The sequence below is a fragment of the Aedes albopictus genome, chromosome 2 (assembly GCF_035046485.1).
Source record: "Aedes albopictus strain Foshan chromosome 2, AalbF5, whole genome shotgun sequence".
In the NCBI taxonomy this organism is placed as follows: domain Eukaryota; kingdom Metazoa; phylum Arthropoda; class Insecta; order Diptera; family Culicidae; genus Aedes; species Aedes albopictus.
In genome coordinates this window covers 261,055,429-261,075,853 of record NC_085137.1, presented here as the reverse complement: position 1 = coordinate 261,075,853, position 20,425 = coordinate 261,055,429, and the positions used below count along the sequence as shown (strand labels likewise).

At 44.0% G+C, this 20,425-nt stretch overlaps 1 protein-coding gene across 1 annotated transcript; it reads right to left on the bottom strand.

Moving 5' to 3' along the window:
- Window positions 1–4,131: 4,131 nt before the first annotated feature.
- LOC134286493 (uncharacterized) lies at window positions 4,132–19,847 on the bottom strand. The gene is made up of 4 exons (XM_062848109.1): window positions 18,354–19,847; window positions 18,300–18,307; window positions 14,274–18,216; window positions 4,132–4,734 (listed from the first exon to the last, which is right to left on the bottom strand). Exons 1-4 carry the CDS (start codon window positions 19,845–19,847, stop codon window positions 4,132–4,134), a joined length of 6,048 nt encoding a protein of 2,015 aa, XP_062704093.1.
- Window positions 19,848–20,425: the final 578 nt, after the last annotated feature.

The following is a 20,425-nucleotide window of genomic DNA, read 5'->3' as shown; positions in this document are numbered from 1 at the left end:
TTGGTGATTGTCGTGGGACGTTCAAACTCTACTATGGGCCTTATCTTCTCAGGGTTGATTCTCAAACCCTGAGAGGAAAGTATATAACCCAAGAAGGGGATTTCACTCAGGCAAAAGTGGGACTTTTCAAGTTTTATCGAGAGATTTGCCTCTCTCAGACGTCTCGCAACCTCTTCGAGAAGCCGGACGTGTTCCTCGAATGTCTCCGTGACTATGACGATGTCATCTAAGTACACGAAGACATTCGGTTCCAGTACACCGTGGCCTAACACTCGGTTCATCAATCGGGCCAGCGTGGCTGGACTATTGATCAAACCGAATGGAAGGCGGGTGAACTGGAACATCCCCTTCCCTTGCACGCTGAACGCACAATACTTCCTTGATCCCCGGGCCAGTGGAATCTGCAAAAAGGCCTCCGTGAGATCAATGGTCGAAAGGTAATTGGCGCGAGGCAAGCGGCCGAGAATGCGTCCAGGGTGCGGAAGGGGATAGGCGTCACGCACGGTCCTCTCGTTGAGCTTGCGAGCGTCGAGACAAAGCCGAATAGCCCCTGAGGCTTTTCGGATTGGTACTATGTTAAGTGACCAATCGGAGTTGGACTCTTCGATTATCCCGATTTCGAGTAATCGATCAATCTCCTCAAACAAACTCATTTGAATTTTGGGAGCTATGGGGTATGGGTAGAGGCGAATCGGTTTACACAGTTTGCTTTCCTCTTTAAGGACGATTTCATGTTCGCAAAGAGGCGTTGTGTCGAGCGTGTTCAAAGCCGGTGTTTTGAACTGCAGCTTCAATTTTTCCAGTCGCTGCTGCTGTGCTTCACTCAAACTCTGCGGAGTGGTTGTCGAAATGGGCTCCCCTTCGGTCCCGTTTCGCGTAATCGTGGAAATGGCTGGATAAATCCGAAACAGCCTCCAAAAATCCATCCCGCAAATACAGTCTTTAGTAAGACGAGGCGCTACTAAGGTGGGCAACACTCTAGTCTTACCATTGAAAGAAAATGGGAGGTGGACCTCGCCAAGTATTTCTAACGAGGAACCGTCCGCAGTTCGAAGTTCTACCGCCTGAGCTGGTTCCTTCAACTGTATGTTCTTTAACTTTTGGAAAACAGCTGCGTTGATAAACGTAAGGTTGCTACCGCAATCGAGGAGCGCATTGACAGAAATATCGAAAATCTTTAGTTGTGCATGGGGTCTATCATCAGTTATACTGTTCAGGGTTATTTTATGGATTTGGGGTAAGCTACCGTCTTCCTCTTCTTCGTCATCTGATCTCTGATTGTACAGGTAATAGAGATCAGGTAACCACGTTTCTGGAGCTCCTCCCGATCGCGCTACGTGGGGGCCCAGCGACTTTAGGGCTTCCCCAGCCCGTTTTTTAAACAGTATGGGCAATTGTTAGTCGTGAAACCAATTAACGCACACCGATTGCAAAACACTCTTCTGGGGATTGGGCATTCGGAGAGGTTGTGATACTCTCGACAGTTGAAACATTGCCCTTCCTCGGGTGGAGAGTAGTTGGAAATCAATTTTAGGAGAGCACTCGGTTTACTAGGCCCCGGTTTTGGGTCAGGCGGTGACCCTTCTGACTTCCCTGCCTTTTCGAATGGGTTGCGCTTTGAAGTTGGCCCCGGTTTAGAATCGGGTTTAGAATTGTTAGATTCGGGCTTTGAGTTTTTCGGGAGTGCTGGTGAACTTCTTTGTCGATTTTGATTGACAAAAGTCTTGCTACCCGTAGCGTTTCGACTGTTGTAGTCAATTGCACAGGTTTCCCTCTTAGGAGGCCCGAAAACTTTGGTAAAGGCGGAAAAATCTGTGGCGTCCAGATCTTTACCGATCGTCAACAGCTCCCTAAGTGTGGTAACATTCTTACCCACCAGTGCCTTGCGACAATCGTACCTCAAATTGGTTTTTAGAACCTCTAGCTTTTCGGAATCGGCCAGGGGGTGACTCATTGCTTGGAACAGCTTGTTCACTTGCAGATAATACTGCTGAAACGATTCCCCCTTCTGCTGGCGCGTTTGGTAGATCTTGGTACGTAAAACCGAGTCGAGATCAGGGTGTCTGAACTCGTTTTGCAGTTCCTGTACCAGTTGTGGCCAATTCTGTAACAAGCGTTGATTTCTACACGAAGTATACCAACTAAGAGCGGCACCTTCAAAAAGGTGCACCGCTGAATCAAACAGGTCCAATTCAGTCGCGTGTTCAGAAAGCGCGAGTTGTTCAATGTGGGACAAGAACTCGTTGAGTCCTAGTCCATGGTCATTTCCTGAGTATTTTCTGACCTTCCACTGTGAAACGGGAGTCATTTTGCGTAGCGGAGCAACAGCTGGCACGAAAGAACCTGTCGGACCGACTGGTTGACGTGGAGGCAAATTGTTTTGAGGATTTGGAGATTGGTTGTGGTTACCCACAGCGAACGGACTAAATGTGAATTCATCAATCCGGCGTATGAACGACTCATTCCCATTTCCTCCCTGAGACACAGGTGGAGGGTATGAAATGCCGCCACTGGTCGAAGAAGTGGGGATCGTAGTCCAGCGTGCTTGTCTCCCATCAACTTGTCTTTGACTTTGTGATGAAGCCGGTCCAGATTGGTTAGGACGCACATCATCACTGCGAAAAGGGTTTGAAGAATTTAGTTGCGCCGAAGACGGCCTTGGTGGAACTGGAGGAGGAGGGCGCTGTTTGCGCATCTCTTCCTTCAATCCACTCACCTGAGAAGCTAACGCTTTTATGAGACTGCCAATGTCAGTCATCGCTTGGTTAAAGTCTGTTTTTGAGACGAATTGTGACGAGTCCGATTTCTTCGGTATAGTCCCGGTAGCCGTAGTCGCGGTTGCCGACGCTGGCGCTGGCACATTCTCGCCTCCTGCCGCTTCATCTAACAAAACATCCGATTCTGAGCCCGCTTCTCCACCCGTCATGAAAAATTCTTGTTCTGACCAAAAGTATTCCGAAAACAAATTCAACACCTTCGCAAATTCCTCACTGCTTCTGGGTTTTAATTCACCCACTGCATGGTTCTTAATAATCGCCAGGCGGTGGCCCAAATGCAACAAACGGGACCGGCAATCCTCTACCTGAGTTCGCGGCTCTGACGACAGTTTTCGAAGGAGTTGAGAAAAAATTAACTTACACGCGTTAAGGTCCATTTCTGGGTCTAAATCGTAGTGAATGATAAACTCATGTCCATCATTCTCTTCTTTCATAATCTGGCGCAGCCTGCGCCTACGCTTCACACGCGACTCGTCGTCGCCAACTACAACATTTCGCAAAAGTAGCTCGTAATCGAGCTCACCGGGCTCGAGGTGGTCTACACGCATGCTGCGGTAGAGCGTCCCGAAATCGGGACCCGAAACCGACAACCGTGGCATTGTTAATGAAATGCCTAAGAAACGTGGAACGTGAAGTGTTTTCGCTGTACAAAATAAAGAATTTTACGGGCTTTTCAAATCGCGAACTTACCCGAAATTATTCTACGCTATCTGTGATGATTTTCTGACAATTGGAAACGAGCTATTTGTTTTATCACTCGTGTTAAAGAGTAAAGACTAATCGGTTTTGCCACGTGGCGCACTTTAACCACCGCGAAAAAATTGGATTTGTCACTGATTTCAGCTGAACGATGCGACCAGAGAGGTTTTATTTTAAAGGAATTGAAAATTACTTGAAAACTCCCCCAACGCACAAAAGGAAAGTATATCCGAGGATATATTTTCCCTCCTGAGATCCTCTACTAGGATATTCACGTTGGGCGCCAGTATAAGACTCAACTTTTGGGCCCTGGGACTGCTCGGTTCTGGAAGAGTACCGGCTTAAGCCCCAGACAGCTGGTCTAAGCCGCGGCCGTCTACGGGGTGGGACTCCAAAACCTCTTTTAGTCCCAGGTCTCAGGGCGTCTGGCGTGGGGAGGTTTTCGGGCGCGAGGAACCTGAACTAACAACTTTAATGTGGGTACAAATATATTAAAGAACTTACGTCAATGCCGAAAGGATTGTTCGGTGGGTTTGATGGCGGCGCAGGGTTCAGTTGGCGGGAGCAGGGTGGCGACGGAAGGGTTCGGTCGCAAGGGATCCGGGCTTCGGGGTCCCGAAATCGGCCCCAAGTCCGGCCGGGGTGCCGGCAACTCCTACAGGAATGGCAGAAAACCCCTTCTTCGGCCGCTGAGGGTGAGCGAAGCGGTTACTGGAGATACTTGCGGTGATCGGGAGCGTTTGCTATAGAACTCGGTGACACGTGGTACGAGCGACGGATGCAAACGGCAACGGCAGTGATGGCCCGCTCCTAAAACGACCCAGGGAGCTCGAGATCGACCACAATACCGGCCGGGATGGCGGAAAATCTGTTTGGGATCACCAGACGGCACGCCGAGGGTCAAGGGGTACTGGCTGAGGCTGTCACGGAAAATGTCCGCGTTCAAAAGGCTTCGTGGGCAAGCGCGCCGCAGGCGCTCGACGAGATGGTTCCGAAGGCCGGGAGTGCGGCCCACTCGATGGCAGTCTGGGCCTGGGTTAACGTGTCGCGAAGCGGCGACAGCCGGGTTACCGTCTGTTGATGAAGTGGCCGCACTTTGTAACAGTGGAATGGCGGTCACAACTTCTGTGGCTTCGTTGAGAGCTTGATCGCCTACGGTTTCTCCGAAGTCCAGGAAAAGCGAGAGTATGAACTCCGAGGCGGCTCTCTGATCGTCGGTGTCACGATCGGAAAAAAACTTTGACTGGCAAACTAGCCACTAATTGGTTGGTCGCAAAACGTGTCTTTCGTTCAACTGCCTCACACTAACTGCCTTCTCTCGCTCGGCGTCCGTATCTTCCCCGTCTTCATACGGACACCCACTCACTCACCCACTCATGGTCCCCACGCGTTTACCTGTTTCCGCCCACGCGCGGTACTCATATTAGCAATCGCTGTCATCATAGTCGCTCATCCACCTGTTCTGCGTTGTGAATGTCAACCCACCGAACGCCGTATTTAAACACACCGTTGGTTCGAACTAATTAATACAAATATTGTTCCCTATTTTCCCGCGCTCGATATGGTAAACTGAATCAAATGTTACTGCTGGTAACAATATTTTGGACACAGCAACGCGCCAATATGTTTTGGACACTCAAGGCAAAAACAAATGAAAGTGTCTGAAATATATTGGCGTAACGGTGTGTCCAGAATACGTTCGTTCCCCTATATAGCGAATTATTATATCACATAGGGTACGAGCACCGGTTTTGGCCAGTCTAAGGAAAATCATTTATATAAAAATAACCAATAATCCTATGAAAACTACAAATGTGCCAAATGAAAGGCTTCAATCTATATTTAGTTGAACAAATGCAGAAATCATGCTAATGTTTATTTTATGTATTAAAACTGGCACAAATCTCCCGTTCGATGGAATATATCTAATGAGTTGAATCAAATTCCGGCTGTCTGAAGCATCGGGTAATTTGAGTTTTTCACCCACATGGAAATAATTTACTACGGTGATGTCTCAGGTATATGGAACGGGTTTTAGCTTTTCGTAAAGTGGTAAAAAGTTTACATTTGCACCAAATTTCATTGAAAAATTCAATTATTTTTCAATAATGATTTCAATCTTAATTGGAACCATCGTAATCATAATTTGAACCAATTTTAATCTAGATTTGAACTACTGTAGCAGCAGCTCGAGCGATTCCCACAACAGCCAATTCCAATTCCAATTCCATGCTTAACAACTAAAAATCACATGGATCTTCTAATTATCATAACTATTTTAAATTAGGCAGAGGAATTTCAACACAGATTGCTCGGAATTCTTCAGGAATTTAGAAACTTCCATCTCAAGAGTATCCACTAGCCCAGTCTGCAGGCCAACACTGGAAGCTCGTCCTCTTGGAATTTCTTCGGGAATTCATCTAATGAGTTCCCAAATATGATGATAGCTCCCCCTCGGTTCCATCAACAAAAAGACTTTTGAACCATTTCCGGCATGAACGATGTGCAGATTAGAGTGGGCTCGTTGAATTAAAAAGTTTTAGTGTCCAGTTTTAAGGAACTACATTAGATAAAAATTATAAAAAAAAAAAAAAAACTTCATGATTCACGTATTCATCAGACTATCAATAGTTTTAGTTTAATATTTAGACTTTTGGAGCTGAAAACTCCACTAAAATTCATTTTTTCCCCTCAATCCATTTTTTACGATAGCCGAAACCAGTCGCAAAAAATATACTTGAACATGTTTAAAACTACAATTCAATTTAAACATAATTCAAAGCAATGTGTAGAGTGATTTTTTTTATTGTTATTGGAACATGTTTGAAAATTTCAAAATCTGTGGACTTATTCCTTTAAAAATAAAAAAGCTAAATTTTCAAGTTTTCTCAAAACTTTGAAGTACCCGTAAGCACAGGCAAAATCTTATTTTCTAAAAACGTCAATCAAATATCTAAAAAATATGTTTTTAATGTGATCTTCTAAAAAAATCGGAAAAAATAGTTTACAGTACATGAATTCAGCAAAAATATAAAAAAAGTAGTTTGAACAGAGTTCAAAAGTTGATTTTTTGTTATGAACATTATAGATACAAAGCTCGTTTTGATGTATAAAATCGTTACAGATATCGAAGAATATACTTAAAATAAAAATCCAAAAATATAAAAATAGTTGTTTGTTGGGCCGCTCATGAACCACGTAGACTTTTTGGGGGGAGGGGGTGGGTATCTGGCCGAAGTCTATGCTCCATACATTTTTTTTTATATGGACAAATGCCTACAGGGTGCGGCAGGAAAAAATGCGAAAAGTTCAAGGCGCTATCACACGCTGAATATGGGATATATATGACTATTTTTTCGTGACAGTGTATCAGTCAACGTCTATATTCTAGCACTACAAAATAAAAATGAACATATTCGATTTTTAACATGTGGTAATGTAAACCTAAGAAGTTGGTATCAATAAACTGCGCGCCCAATGGTCATAAGACAAAATGGCTAGAATAGTAAAAAAATATTCTTCAGTTCGATAAAACCTTTGTTTCGCTACACGTCGGTTGTTTTTCTTTGAAGCTGCAGTTTTCATCGGAAATTTGATATGTTATAAGACTGAAATATACGTAAGATCGCGATCCAAGTATCAGTTTCGTGGCCTTTAGTTTAGGCCTGTAATCAGTTTCCCAACATCGTAGTGTATATTCCATAAATATCGGAATCAATTTTCAATCTCAGCCATTGCAAACACTGAGACCAAGTTTGTTTCGCTGTGCGCTGTGCAGAATGTTTACGAGATCAACAGAAAACACAATGAGGATCTGCAAACAATGCATCTCTTCAATTGCTAGAGGTGACGACTGTATCGCTTGCGAAGGTTTTTGTGGCAATGTGTATCACATTAAATGTGTCAATCTTAGTTGTGAAGATTTGAAGGAATATCTAGAGAAATCCAATATGTGGTGGATTTGCGACCCGTGCATGCAGCAGATACGAAGCATTCGAAATGACCGTTTACCCCAAAAGAATGATAATCATCAGGCTAGCCCCCTACCAGATTCTGTGGAAGCAAAGTTGTCATACGACGTTGAAATCTTGGAGATGAAGAAACAAATCTCTGCCATTCAGGATACTCTTAGAAATGCTACTATTGTGGAATCTGCAGCTGACAATCAATCTCTACGAATCCCTAGTGTTGAGCCTCCTGGTGCTCAGTCTTCTCCGATGTCGTCATCAAGCCTGTCATCAAGACTGTTATGCGGAACACGAAGCTCTAGCAATCCAAATACTTCCGTTGCTTCCGGCGTATTGGATGACAAATGTTGGCTCTTTTTCACGAGACTGAAGAACCACGTTACTGAACACGACATAGCCAAGATGGTCGCGGATAACCTGGGTCCAGATGTTGCTGCAACAGTTAGAAAGCTCGTCCCCATGTGGAAAGATCCATCGTCATTGCCGTATATTTCCTTCAAGGTCGGTATTGAGGCTCGTTTAAAAGGACTGGCGTTATGCACATCGACTTGGCCAACTGGAATTTATTTCAGAGAATTTCACACCTACTTGTGGGAGCCGTAGTCATAGTTTCATTGTGATCTAAGGATAATAACAATGTGTAGTAAAATTCTTTGTCATGTAATAACTGTTAGACAACCATTTGAATTAATTTATGCTTGAAATTTCTGTTTGATATTATGTTTGTGTTACTGTTCAATATGCTATGTATTTCCATATCAAATTTCAATAAGATCTGTACAAGATCAGTTGGAATAACAAATAAACAAATAAACAAATAAACAAATAAAAACCAGACCATACTAATCCAAAGCCATGTAGTATACCTGGTGAAATAAACACATACACGCAAATAAAACCGTTCCAGAAAACGTCAACTTTCAGTCACGAAATCTGGAACGAGCTGGAACATGGCTTACGATTGTACACCATGAATAAAAATCATGGATTCACGAACAACAAGGAACAATGTTCCGCAAACTAAACGTAACGCCAGCGAAATCGAGCACTGGCACTACGGAAAATCACAGAAACGTGATTTTCGTTCCAGAAATCATCCATCAGTTCATGAGAGTGGCAACATTGTTTTCAAAGGCGAGAACTTTGTTCACGGCTACGTTCCCATAAACGCGATTTTGTTCACGGACATGAGAACCTACTTCACGGTCGGTATTTAGTCGACGATAAATTTCAAGGCATTTTCTTTGTGTCGTAATAAACTTTTGTCTACGTTTATTTTGACTTTTACAATATACTTACCTATCACAATAAAGAAAAACTGCCGCACAATATGCTGATACACATTTCGATAACGACAAATATCGTAATTCAATGAGCGGAACCATTCGGCAACAATAATTACTGTTGGTTTTTTTACACAGGCACTTGCGGCAATCGCTTGCATAGGGTCAATATAGAAAAAAAAATCCACTAAAACACAATTAAGCAACTCACATACAGGACCAAACACATAACTGCAATTGCACTGAACTTTTTCACATTGAGGATACTTGATTAAACTATAAAAATATCTTTAGCAAGCAACAGAAACCAATTTAACGAGAGTAGACGTTCGCGACACTTGTATGGACAGTAGCTGCAGAGAGGCTGTTTTTGTGCGTGCGTTACCAAACATGACAGCACGCATGAACGGAGTTCCGGATAGCGGAACTAAATCACGAATGTGATTGTTCTGGATCGCAATATCGCGATAGCAGTTCACATTTTTGCAAAGCGTTATGAAATAGACAGACCAATCGAACGACCTCAAAGTGTGTTCCTAGATTTGTGACAATTCATCTCGAAAACTGGATTTTCTCATCACGTTAACTAGAACTACAACACGAAATTGAATAAGATGTAAGTTCCGCTTCTCGTGATATTTTGTTTCGGAATATCGGAACGATTTTATTTGCGTGTATATGTGATGATATTGTAGAGAAAATTAAGAGTTTTGTTTTATCAGATATGAAATTTAGCGACCTGTGTACTTTTCCAGTGGTTTGAAAATTTTGATTGTCTTTAGCTTCAGGCACCGTCTTGTAAAGGTTTGTGACCAAAACGGGTTTTTTTTAATAACTTTTCAGAAAATAAACCTGTTAGGGATCATGTAACGTTGAAACATAGATTGTTTAACGTCAAATGGACAAAAATGAGGTTTGAAGTTGAAAAACACTTTCGCATTTTTTCCTGCCGCATACTGTACAAGGGAGTGGGGGGGGGGGGGGGGTTGTCTGAGATGGACAAATTTTGGTCTAGGTGGTTCATGAACAGCCCCTTAAGAAAATTATTATTTTCTCGTTATGCGTAGGTGTGCTTTAGTATCTAGGAATCTATGAAAAAAGGTCGAAAGACATATGGTCGAAGGACAAAAGTTTTAATGAACAAAAGGTCGAAGGGACAAAAGGTCGAATGGACATCGAAGTCGAAAGGTCGAAGGGATAAAAGGTCGAATGTACAAAAGGTCGAATGGGACAAAAGGTCGAATGGGAAAAAAGGTCGAATGGACAAAAGCCAAAAGATCGAATGGGACAAAAGGTCGAAGGGACAAAAGGTCGAATGGACAAAAGATCGAATGGGACAAAAGGTCGAATGGACAAAATGTCGGATGGGACAAAAGGTCGAATGGACAAAAGGTCGAATGGGACAAAAGGTCGAATGGACAAAAGTCAAAAGGTCGAATGGACAAAAGGTCGAAGGGACAAAATGTCGAATGGACAAAAGATCGAATGGGACAAAAGGTCGAATGGACAACAGGTCGAATGGGACAAAAGGTCGAATGGGGCAAAAAGTTAAATAGACTAAAGTCAAATTGGAAGACATGAAAAAGTGATCAGACCTTGACAGAAAAACAACGATTGAAATTCCGGTAAAAAATATAACCAGTGATATCAAAATTATTCAACAGTTTCAGCTAGAAAAGTATCTAGTAGAACTAGTAGAACTTGCATTACCTATAACTATGCAGCAATTCATTACCGCATTGCAAAAGTTCCCCAAAAATGATAGAAAGTAATGTTATTTATTAAAGTTTAATGTAGAAAACAATATTAATTGAAAGAACAATGGATAGCAGGAGGATCAATCATAGGATTGAAATATTGTCATTTGCAACTCCAATCATTACAGCGATTTTGTAAAGCCAAACAGTCTTTGAATTAGAGAAGGACGAATCTCTGGGTATTATATGAGCAAATAAAACGAAATTATTCACTTACAGTATAATTAATAGGAACTACCTATCAATCCAAGAGGGGATGATCACTAAGCATATTCCGTCAATGAATATTTCTGCAGTAAAGTTAGGAAGAACAGCCAATGAAAATAAGAAGGCAAAATTTCTGATTGAAAAATAAGTACCTAAGGGTCAATAATAATTTCAGTAACAAAAGTCAAAAGAACAGCCTTATTTAATTAGAAAAAATTTCTGAACAAAAAAATCAAATAAAATTTCCAATAAATACTACATTAACATAACTTGAAAGAACAGTCTATAAACAAAAGAAGGACAAATTTCCTATAGAAATTTTAGTGTCTGAAATAGGTATGATATATGTACAGTGATCACAAAGGCTCATCAAATATGTGTGTCAGCTGGTAACTTGGTCTACTAAAATTTTTGTACATTCGAACTTTTGTCCATTCGACCTTTTGTCCCATTCGACCTTTTGACCTATTCGACTTTTTGTCCCATTCGACATTTTGTCCCATTCGCCCTTTTGTCCCATTCGACCTTTTGTCCCATTCGACCTTTTGTCCCATTCGACCTTTTGTCCCATTCGACCTTTTGTCCCATTCGACCTTTTGTCCTATTCGACTTTTTGTCCCATTCGACATTTTGTCCCATACGATCTTTTGTCCCATTCGAACTTTTGTCCCATTCGACCTTTTGTCCCATTCGACCTTTTGTCCCATTTGACCTTTTGTTCCATTCGACCTTTTGTCTCATTCGACCTTTTGTCCCATTCGACTTTTTGTCCTTCGACATTTTGTCCTTCGACCTTCTGTTCTAAAGCCATTTCTGGAACGGTCTATATTTCTGGCGATGGATTTGAATAGGTCGAATCTACATAGGAATTACAGAAAACATACGACCTATTCAAATCGAAAGCCAGATTTATGCAATAAGTTGCAAAAAGATGATTTTTCAACGAGTCGCATTCAAACTTTATTGTAATGATGTTTTATTAAACAACTCAAATGAGTTGCATAATGAACATTATCCAGCTATTTTTCATTATGCAATTCATTTGAGTTGCATAATAAACTAGTACGGAAAAGTTGGTCATTATGATACTGAAATGAGTATTATAAAATATAAATTATGATACTGAATTGCATGATATGAGTTATCCGAGACTTTAAATTGTTTTGAATATTGCAAACCAGAAATATACGGATGCTTAATTTTTATATTATCTGAACGATTAATTTGACGAAATTTTGCAGTAAACAGAAACATCTGCCAAATATCGGCCCTGATTGGCATCTGCCTACTTTAAACTTGTGCACACAGAAAGCCACAACTGTGCAAAACATATTAATTTGCCAACAATTAGTCTCATAAAACATAATGATACTGGACATTACCAGCACGATAACCACTAAACGTTCGACCGGACAATGGGACGTTGCAGCTCGGTATAAGCACAGCCAAATTGACTTTTACCCCTCGGATTGTGCACCCATTATCCGTTGTGACACCAGTTGACCATTCACAGTCGTCGCCACCTACCTCCTACGCATCAAAATCGCCAGTCGCCGTACAGGCATTCATTTGACGCTTTACACTGCACTAGTTGGTCAGTCGATGCCCACGTCAATAGAAACGCGTATTCCACATCAAACTGGACAAATATTGGCCTGACTGTTTTCAATCAATTTAATAAATTCAAACAGAATTTGGCCTGCACAAGTGATACATTTTTTTTTTCAAATATTTACGAGTAAAATACAGAAAATGTGTTTTTGAATCTTCAGTATTTCAATGCTATAATTAAGATACTAATTAAGTAATTTGAATGAATCATGCATTGTTTGCACAATCACAAGTCATGAACATTGTGCAACTCAAATAAGTAGAATAATGAAATATGTTTATTTTTGCTTATTATAGAGCAATTCCAGACCAAAACACGATAAAATATGCCATTCTTGGTTCGATATTATTCAATTTTAATGAGATTTAGTTCATGCATTGAACCTTGTGAATTATTTAGTTTTGCATCAACACATAGGCCATTTCGACAATGATTTTTCATAAGAGCCTGACTGACTTGATCGATTCCTCTTCGTCGACTCTCTCTTTCGCTAATATGTAACTTGATCAAAACAAAAACCAATATTCTTTTTGTTTCTGTAGTCGTCTTCTTCGTATTTCAACCAACAAATCTTTAGAAAACTCAAGACACATTCTGTTATATCACAGAGAGGAATGATGAAGAGAAATCGAAAATGTCAGTTGGGCCCTAATGAAAAATCAGTGTCGGTTTCCTCATCTAACGTTTGAAAAGAGCACATGAAAAATAACTAATTTTCTTCCTCAAAAAACTATAACTATAAAAAATAACTCTAAAACGGTTTGTTGGATTAAAATAATCTCGTCGAAGATGTTTTTTTTTTGCAGAAAGCTGACTTCCAGCCTCAAAATTTTCCAAATAGCCACAGGATGATCAAATGTTTCTAACTATTTTTTTGTGGAAGCAAAGTGATACAAATATTGAGAATTTTGAGGTTTAAAACAATACACATTTGTTTACCTACTTGGAACCATACATAGGTTACAATGAATTAAAAAGAAAAATATGAACATGAGCTGTATAATGTGGAGGGAGAATTTATAAAGCAAGATACCCGGATAAAAACTAACCATAGGGTGTTTGATGAAAACCATTCCTGCACCATACAGTGTAGCAGCTACAATAATGTATATTGTAATGAAATGTTTCGCTAAAAGCTTTGCACATTGTAGCTACTATACATTTACATTCGATTTTTATGTATGGTATGTTTGACGAAATAAATGAAATGTAACAATATATTATACTGTTTTTCTTACGTTTGAACCCGAGTTTGAACCATTCACTTTTCCGAGACATTATTTTTCCGTGCATTTTTAATTATTTCTGGCTAAACATGTCTAAAGGTCCAATCTGCAAAAGAGAGGCTCTCTTTAAGTCTACTCTCTTTCGATTATAACATGCTTGTATATATTAATTTTGATTTACTTCTTGCGTATTTTTGATTATTATCGAACTTTCATGTACCTCGGATTTTTCTTCATAGTGTATGGGATGGCAGTGGACTGTACTGCGCTGGCTACGTTGTGGTGCTCGCGTTCCGCTCAGGAACCGAGCCGGGTGGGAGCAGGAACCCTCGCGTTCCTTCCCGGGATGATGGCCGGACGTTGGCCTAGCTTCGCCTAATGAAGCCTCGGTGGTTGAGCTGGACTAGACCGGCTAGCAGCAACCTGACAACTCTTTGAGCCTTGATAAAGGCTGTTGGGTGTGGAGGAAAACAATTTCCGAACAACTCTGTTGCTCCGAATAACTCTAGGAAAATTATTTCTGAACAACTCTTTTGGTGGAATCGGGGATGTTTCAGAAGCGCGATGACTAGATACAAACACAGGAGATTTTACTTAAACTGCTATATTCATCTTCTCTTCACTTAGCTTTGATGTACTCTCTTCGGTGGTTCGCAGAAAACTGATGCTGCTGCCACGATGCGCACTATATTTATAGCCCGCACGAGGTGGTGGGGCCACGCGCCGATCACGCTATTGGCGCACCGTCGCGTCGGTCGGCTCTGCTTGCTGTCTCATGCGGTCTTCACGTGCTATAGCTCCCTTCGCTTCGGCTTCGCTGCTGTGTGGTAGTCTCGACGACGGATGAAATAATTCTGACGCTGATCGCTGTTCGGTCGTCAATTTTATTATCGCCGCTTTGCTGTTCAGCACTCGCTTCGTCGTCGTCGTTCGTTCGTCGTTGGTTGGATGGGCGGAGCTCTCGTGGTGCAAACTGTCGCCGCCACTGCTAGACGCTTCTTCAGTTTGGCTGCTGTCGAACTGAACATTCTCCCCCCGGCAAAAAGTGGAAGTTTGGAAATTTGGATCATTGTCCAAAATAGGCAAAGGCGCAAGCTTATGTATAGGTCGTCTAAATGTACCAGTCTTCGTTCGAACGTCTACCACTCTTACCAGGTTATCGGCTCCCGGGTGTACCCTTTCTACCCGGCCCAGATTCCAGCACTGTGGGGGCAAATTGTCATCCTTCAGGAGAACAACCATTCCCGGTTGGATGTTTACCTTCTGTTTGGTCCATTTGCCTCGCACTTGTAATTCGGTGAGATACTCTCTCGACCATCGTTTCCAGAAGTGTTCGCGAAGCTGTTGTATGTGCTGCCAGTGGGACAAACGATTGGTCGGGATACCTACTACAGACGGTTCGGGAATTGCTAATAGTGGACGGTTGGCAATAAAATGTCCAGGGGTCAACGCTTCAGGTTCCGTCGGATCGTTAGATTGGGAATAAAGTGGTCTCGAGTTGAGGATTGCTTCAATCTGGCACAACAGGGTGGATAATCCGGAGAGTGTTAGGGAGGTGGATTGGTAAACCTTTTTGAGCACTGTTTTAACACTTTTCACACCGGCCTCCCAAAGTCCTCCGAAATGTGGCGCATTTGGGGGGATGGTCTTCCAAACGATCTGCTTTGCTTGGCAATACTCGAAGATCTTGTTCTGGGTGGTCTCCTCCTTGAATAGCCGATAGAGCTCCTGCAATGCTGACCTTGCTCCGATGAAATTGGTCCCGTTATCGGAGAAGACTTCCTTCGGATATCCTCGTCTGGACACGAATCGTTGAAAAGCCGCAAGGAACGAGTCAGTGGACAGATCTTCCACGGCTTCCAGATGCATGGCCTTTGTCACCATACAGATGAAGACACAGATGTAGCCCTTTACCGGAGTCGCCTTTCGAACTGACTGCTTGACGTAGATTGGTCCGGCAAAGTCAAGCCCAACTCTCTCGAAGACTGGCGCTGGGTTAATCCGATACGATGGTAGGTTTCCCATCTGCTGATCAATCGTGGTAGGATTCGTCCGGAAGCAGGTAATGCAGGTTCTCAGCACCTTCCGAATTGTCGATCTCGCGTTGATCAACCAGAAATGTTGTCGCAAAAGGTATTGTACCATGGAGTTTCCGGCATGGTGATTCTCTCGATGGACGTCGTTTATCAAACCGTGTACGATGGGGTTGTTGCTTGGCAATATTAGCTGGTGTTTCACTCCGAATGGAAGCTGAGACTGACCAAGTCTACCTCCAACCCGCAGTAAATCCTCGTCGAGAAATGGTTTCAAATTGTTCAGACGATGGTTGGGTTCGTCTGCTCGTACACACTCGATCTCCTTGGCAAACTCCTGATGCTGAATGGCTCCAACGATCAAATTTGATGCCGCCCGTAGCTCAGGAATAGTGAGATACCGGGACATCACTCGGTCGGCCTGCTTCTTTCGAGCGTTCGAAATGAAGCGTAGCATGTAGGCAACAATCCGTTGGCATTTCCGGAACGAAGCAAACTTTGTCAACACAGGGAATTCCTCGTAGTTCATGACCGACAGTGCAGCTAGCTCAACCCTGAGTTCGGGAATTTCGCAATCTTGGAGTGACTGTGGCCGCTCTTCTGGGTAATCCACGAAGCACAAAAACTGAGGACCATTCCACCATTGCTCGTTGTTAGCTAACTCTCTTGCAGACTGTCCTCGAGATACAGTATCGGCGGGGTTCTGATCCGTGCGAACATATTTCCAAACGTGACTAGTATTCGATGTGATCTCTGTAACTCTGTGGCGGACGAAGGTTTGGAGATTGCCAAGCGGTTTGTGTAACCATGCCAATACAACTTGACTATCCGACCAGAGAACGATGGAACTGAAGCTCATCTCCAACGCTGCTTCGACCTTACTAATCAATCTTGACAAAAGAAGGGCTGCTAGTAATTCCTTTCGAGGGATTGTCAGGGGTGAAATCGGTGCAATTTTAGACTTAGCGCTGACCAACTTCGTCGATGCGGTGCCATCAGGGAATATTGAGCGAACATACACGCATGCCCCATACGCCTTCTGGGACGCGTCCGCGAATCCGTGCAATTCGTACCGCGCCGCCTTGTTCGATAACACATGGCGTGGAATGCGAATTTGCTCCGAAGTTGGCAGTGACATCAGAAAGTTCTCCCACTCGTTCAGGAGGGTATCGTCTAACGGATCATCCCAATTCAGCTTGCTGATCCACAATTTCTGCATGACTATTTTTGCCAGTACCACCACTGGAGAAATAAGTCCGAGCGGATCGTAAATCTTGGCAATCTTGGACAGGACTTGACGCTTTGTGGGTCTGCTGGCCTTTTCTGAAGGGGATGATCGGAACAAGAACTCGTCTGTGGAAGGATTCCACATCAATCCCAAAGTTTTGATGACCTCGTTGAGGCCACTTTCGCTGAAAGATGCGCAGCTGTCTCGATCTTCACTGGGAATGGGCGATAGGAGTTGACTAGTGTTGGATGACCACTTGTGAAGGTGCATTCCACCGGACTGGAGCAAGGCTATCAGCTGATCTCGAAGCTCACATGCTTGTAGGAAATCGTCGGAACCAAAAAGAGCATCGTCTATGTAGACATTTTTCTCGACAACGGCGGAAGCGAGCGGAAAGGTTTCTCGTTCATCCCGTGCAAGTTGCAGCAGAGATCGCGTGGCCAAGAAAGGGGCTGAGGCCGTTCCGTATGTCACAGTAGTTAGTTCGAGAACACGTAGTGGGTCTTGGGGCGACTTTCTCCAAAAAATCCGTTGTAGTGGAGTGAAAGCGGGATCTACGGCAACTTGGCGGTACATTTTGGCTACATCGGCGCTCATAACGTATCGATACCTCCGGAACCGTAGGATGATAGACAACAAATCGCTCTGAACGTTGTATCCGGTCATCAAAACATCGTTGAGGGACAATCCGGCCACCTTTGCAGATGCGTCGAATACCACCCGGCATTTTGTAGTTGTGTTCGATGGGCGGAGGACGGCATGGTGGGGAAGATACCACTTCAGAACTCCAGGAGGATCGTCGCGTTCTTGGACCTCCCGGCAGTGCCCAAGAGATTCGTACTCGTCCATGAAGGCATCATACTGGGCTTTTAAATCTGGATGACGTTGTAGTTTAGACTCCAGCATGAAAAATCGTCGCAAGGCCATGGTACGGGAATCCGATAGTTGAGATGCGTTGTCCTTCAATGGGAGGTGAACGATGAAACGACCGCTGTCGTCTCGACGATGGGTTGATGCGAAATGCGATTCACACTGCTCTTCCTCACTGGACAGAACCACCTCCGGAGACACACCTTCAACTTCCCAAAATTTCTGCACTAGTTCTTCAATGGGATCAATTCGAACGGCACAGGAATTCAGCACAAGATTGGAAGAACAGTCAAGCAACTTGCCCCCGACTAACCAACCAAGCTTAGAGTCGTGAAGGCTAGGGAGATTATCGTCTATTTTCAAACACCCTGGTTTCATAATGTCATAGAACCAGTCCATCCCAATGAGCAAATCAACGTGGCTAGGTTCATGGAAGGATGGATCAGCCAGTCTGAGACCTTGAGGAAGTTCCCAATTCTCCAAATTTATCTTAACCGACGGAACCTGACCAGTAATCTTCGGCGAGACCAAACAATTCACCATGAAAGAGAAATCGCTGCATTTAGAGTGGACGTTAATGGTACATTTTTGCCTGATTGTCGACCTTACACTGCCTATGCCTGTTATCGGGACACTTACTTCTTCCACTTGAATACCAAGAGTATTGACAAATGATTGGGAGATAAAACTCACCTGAGATCCGCAGTCTAGCAGGGCTTTGCACACACGAGGCCGCTGTTGATGGTCCATAACGTTGACAAGGGCAGTGAGCAACACCACCTGGCTCGCTGGGTTCACCGGGTTGTTGGAATGCGCTGCTGTCACTGATGGCTGGTTCTCGGCCGACTGCTGTCTGACAGCCGACGCCGTTGGTTGGGCTGATCCTGGAACTCCATTCGCTGAATTTTCATTCGCAGGCTGCGACGAGATTGCACCACCTTCCAAATGGAGCAGGGTGTGGTGCCGCTTGTTGCACTTGGAGCACGACTTCTTCGATGGACAGTTCTTCACGCTATGTCCACTTCTCAAGCAGTTGTAGCACACGTTCTTCTGTTTGACTTTGGTCAGTCGATCACTCACACTCAAGCCGTTGAACACAGAGCATTTGTACGTAACATGGCTTTCATCACAAATGGTGCACCGCTGATCCGCTGATGGAGGAGCTGTCGCTGCGTTGGCATTGGGAAACGCCTGCTTCCTCGTAGCTGGTTTCGCCGATGTACGCTGTCCCTTGGCTTCTTCATCCGTATCGCGGCATCTCTCCAGAACTGAGACGCGGTCTTTCAGGAACTGTATGGTGTCTTCGTAGTTTGGGAGTTCTCCTCGCTTTATCGTCGACTCCCACAACTTCTTCGTGGTAGGATCCAGTGCACGTGCGATCAGGTGGACGACAATGAGCTCAGAGACGCCGGTGAACTCTTGGTTAAGGAACTTCAAGTTTTCCACGTGACTAGTGGTAGACTCGACCAAGGAACGCAACTCACCGAAATCCTCCTTCGAAAGTTTCTTCACTCCGAGCAGTCCAGCAATATGGATGTCGATCATTCGTCGCTGATCCTCGAACCTTTCCTCCAGTAACTCCCAGGCGTGGGCGTAGTTTCCATCGGCAATCGTCTTCACGTCTATGATTCCCGCCGCATCACCGACGAGGGCCTTCTCAAGGTGATACAGCTTGATTCGAGGTGCTTCGTTGGTACGGTCGACTGCATCACGGAACATGATCTTGAACCGTTCCCAATTCTCGTACCTCCCGTCGAAGGTGGGGATGGCACGAGGAAGAGATTGCTGGATGACCAACGGTTGTTGGTTCGCCGGTGGCTGCACTTGTTGCGCCGCAGGTGGTGCGGCTTGAGCCTCGAGAAGGGTCTCGAGCATGATGGACACCTCTTCGTGCAACGTCTCGAATTGCAGGAACTTCTCGTTCTGTTCCTCCTTCTTGTTCGAAGGAAGAATCGCCACTATCTGCTGGTGGTGCTGATGGTACTCGTTGTAGGCACCTTCCACTTTCTTCACGTACACTTTCACTTGAGCGGAAGGCAGCTCAGCCTGGTCCGCTTGGGCTTGGGTCAAGATGTTCTTGATGCGCGTGATGTTACCTTGTGCCATGCCACGCAACAGTACAAGAGTGCTCAGATCTTCTTCACTAGAGCTGGCCATCTTGGAAGACTTCATTGGCGTGTGCTTCATTTTCACTGTATTGCTTTAGTTCACTTCACTTTAGTTCGTTATAGTTCTCACTAACTGTCACTTGTTCACTTATTGTCTTTGTCTTTCAATCACTTTACTATCTTCTCCGTGTTTGCCTCCAATCACCACTCATCCGATCCAACCACCGATCACCGTCGATAACACAATCGGACACTCGCACTCGAGCATCCGGCTCGAAGGACCAAATCCATGTATGGGATGGCAGTGGACTGTACTGCGCTGGCTACGTTGTGGTGCTCGCGTTCCGCTCAGGAACCGAGCCGGGTGGGAGCAGGAACCCTCGCGTTCCTTCCCGGGATGATGGCCGGACGTTGGCCTAGCTTCGCCTAATGAAGCCTCGGTGGTTGAGCTGGACTAGACCGGCTAGCAGCAACCTGACAACTCTTTGAGCCTTGATAAAGGCTGTTGGGTGTGGAGGAAAACAATTTCCGAACAACTCTGTTGCTCCGAATAACTCTAGGAAAATTATTTCTGAACAACTCTTTTGGTGGAATCGGGGATGTTTCAGAAGCGCGATGACTAGATACAAACACAGGAGATTTTACTTAAACTGCTAT

Coding starts and splice junctions, on each gene's coding strand:
- LOC134286493 (XM_062848109.1), bottom strand. CDS start 19,847: ATGAAGCACACGCCAATGAAGTCTTCCAAGATGGCCAGCTCTAGTGAA. Junction 4,735..14,273: donor CAGAGCCGACCGACGCGACG/GTGCGCCAATAG, acceptor CCAACCAATTAG/TGGCTAGTTTGCCAGTCAAA.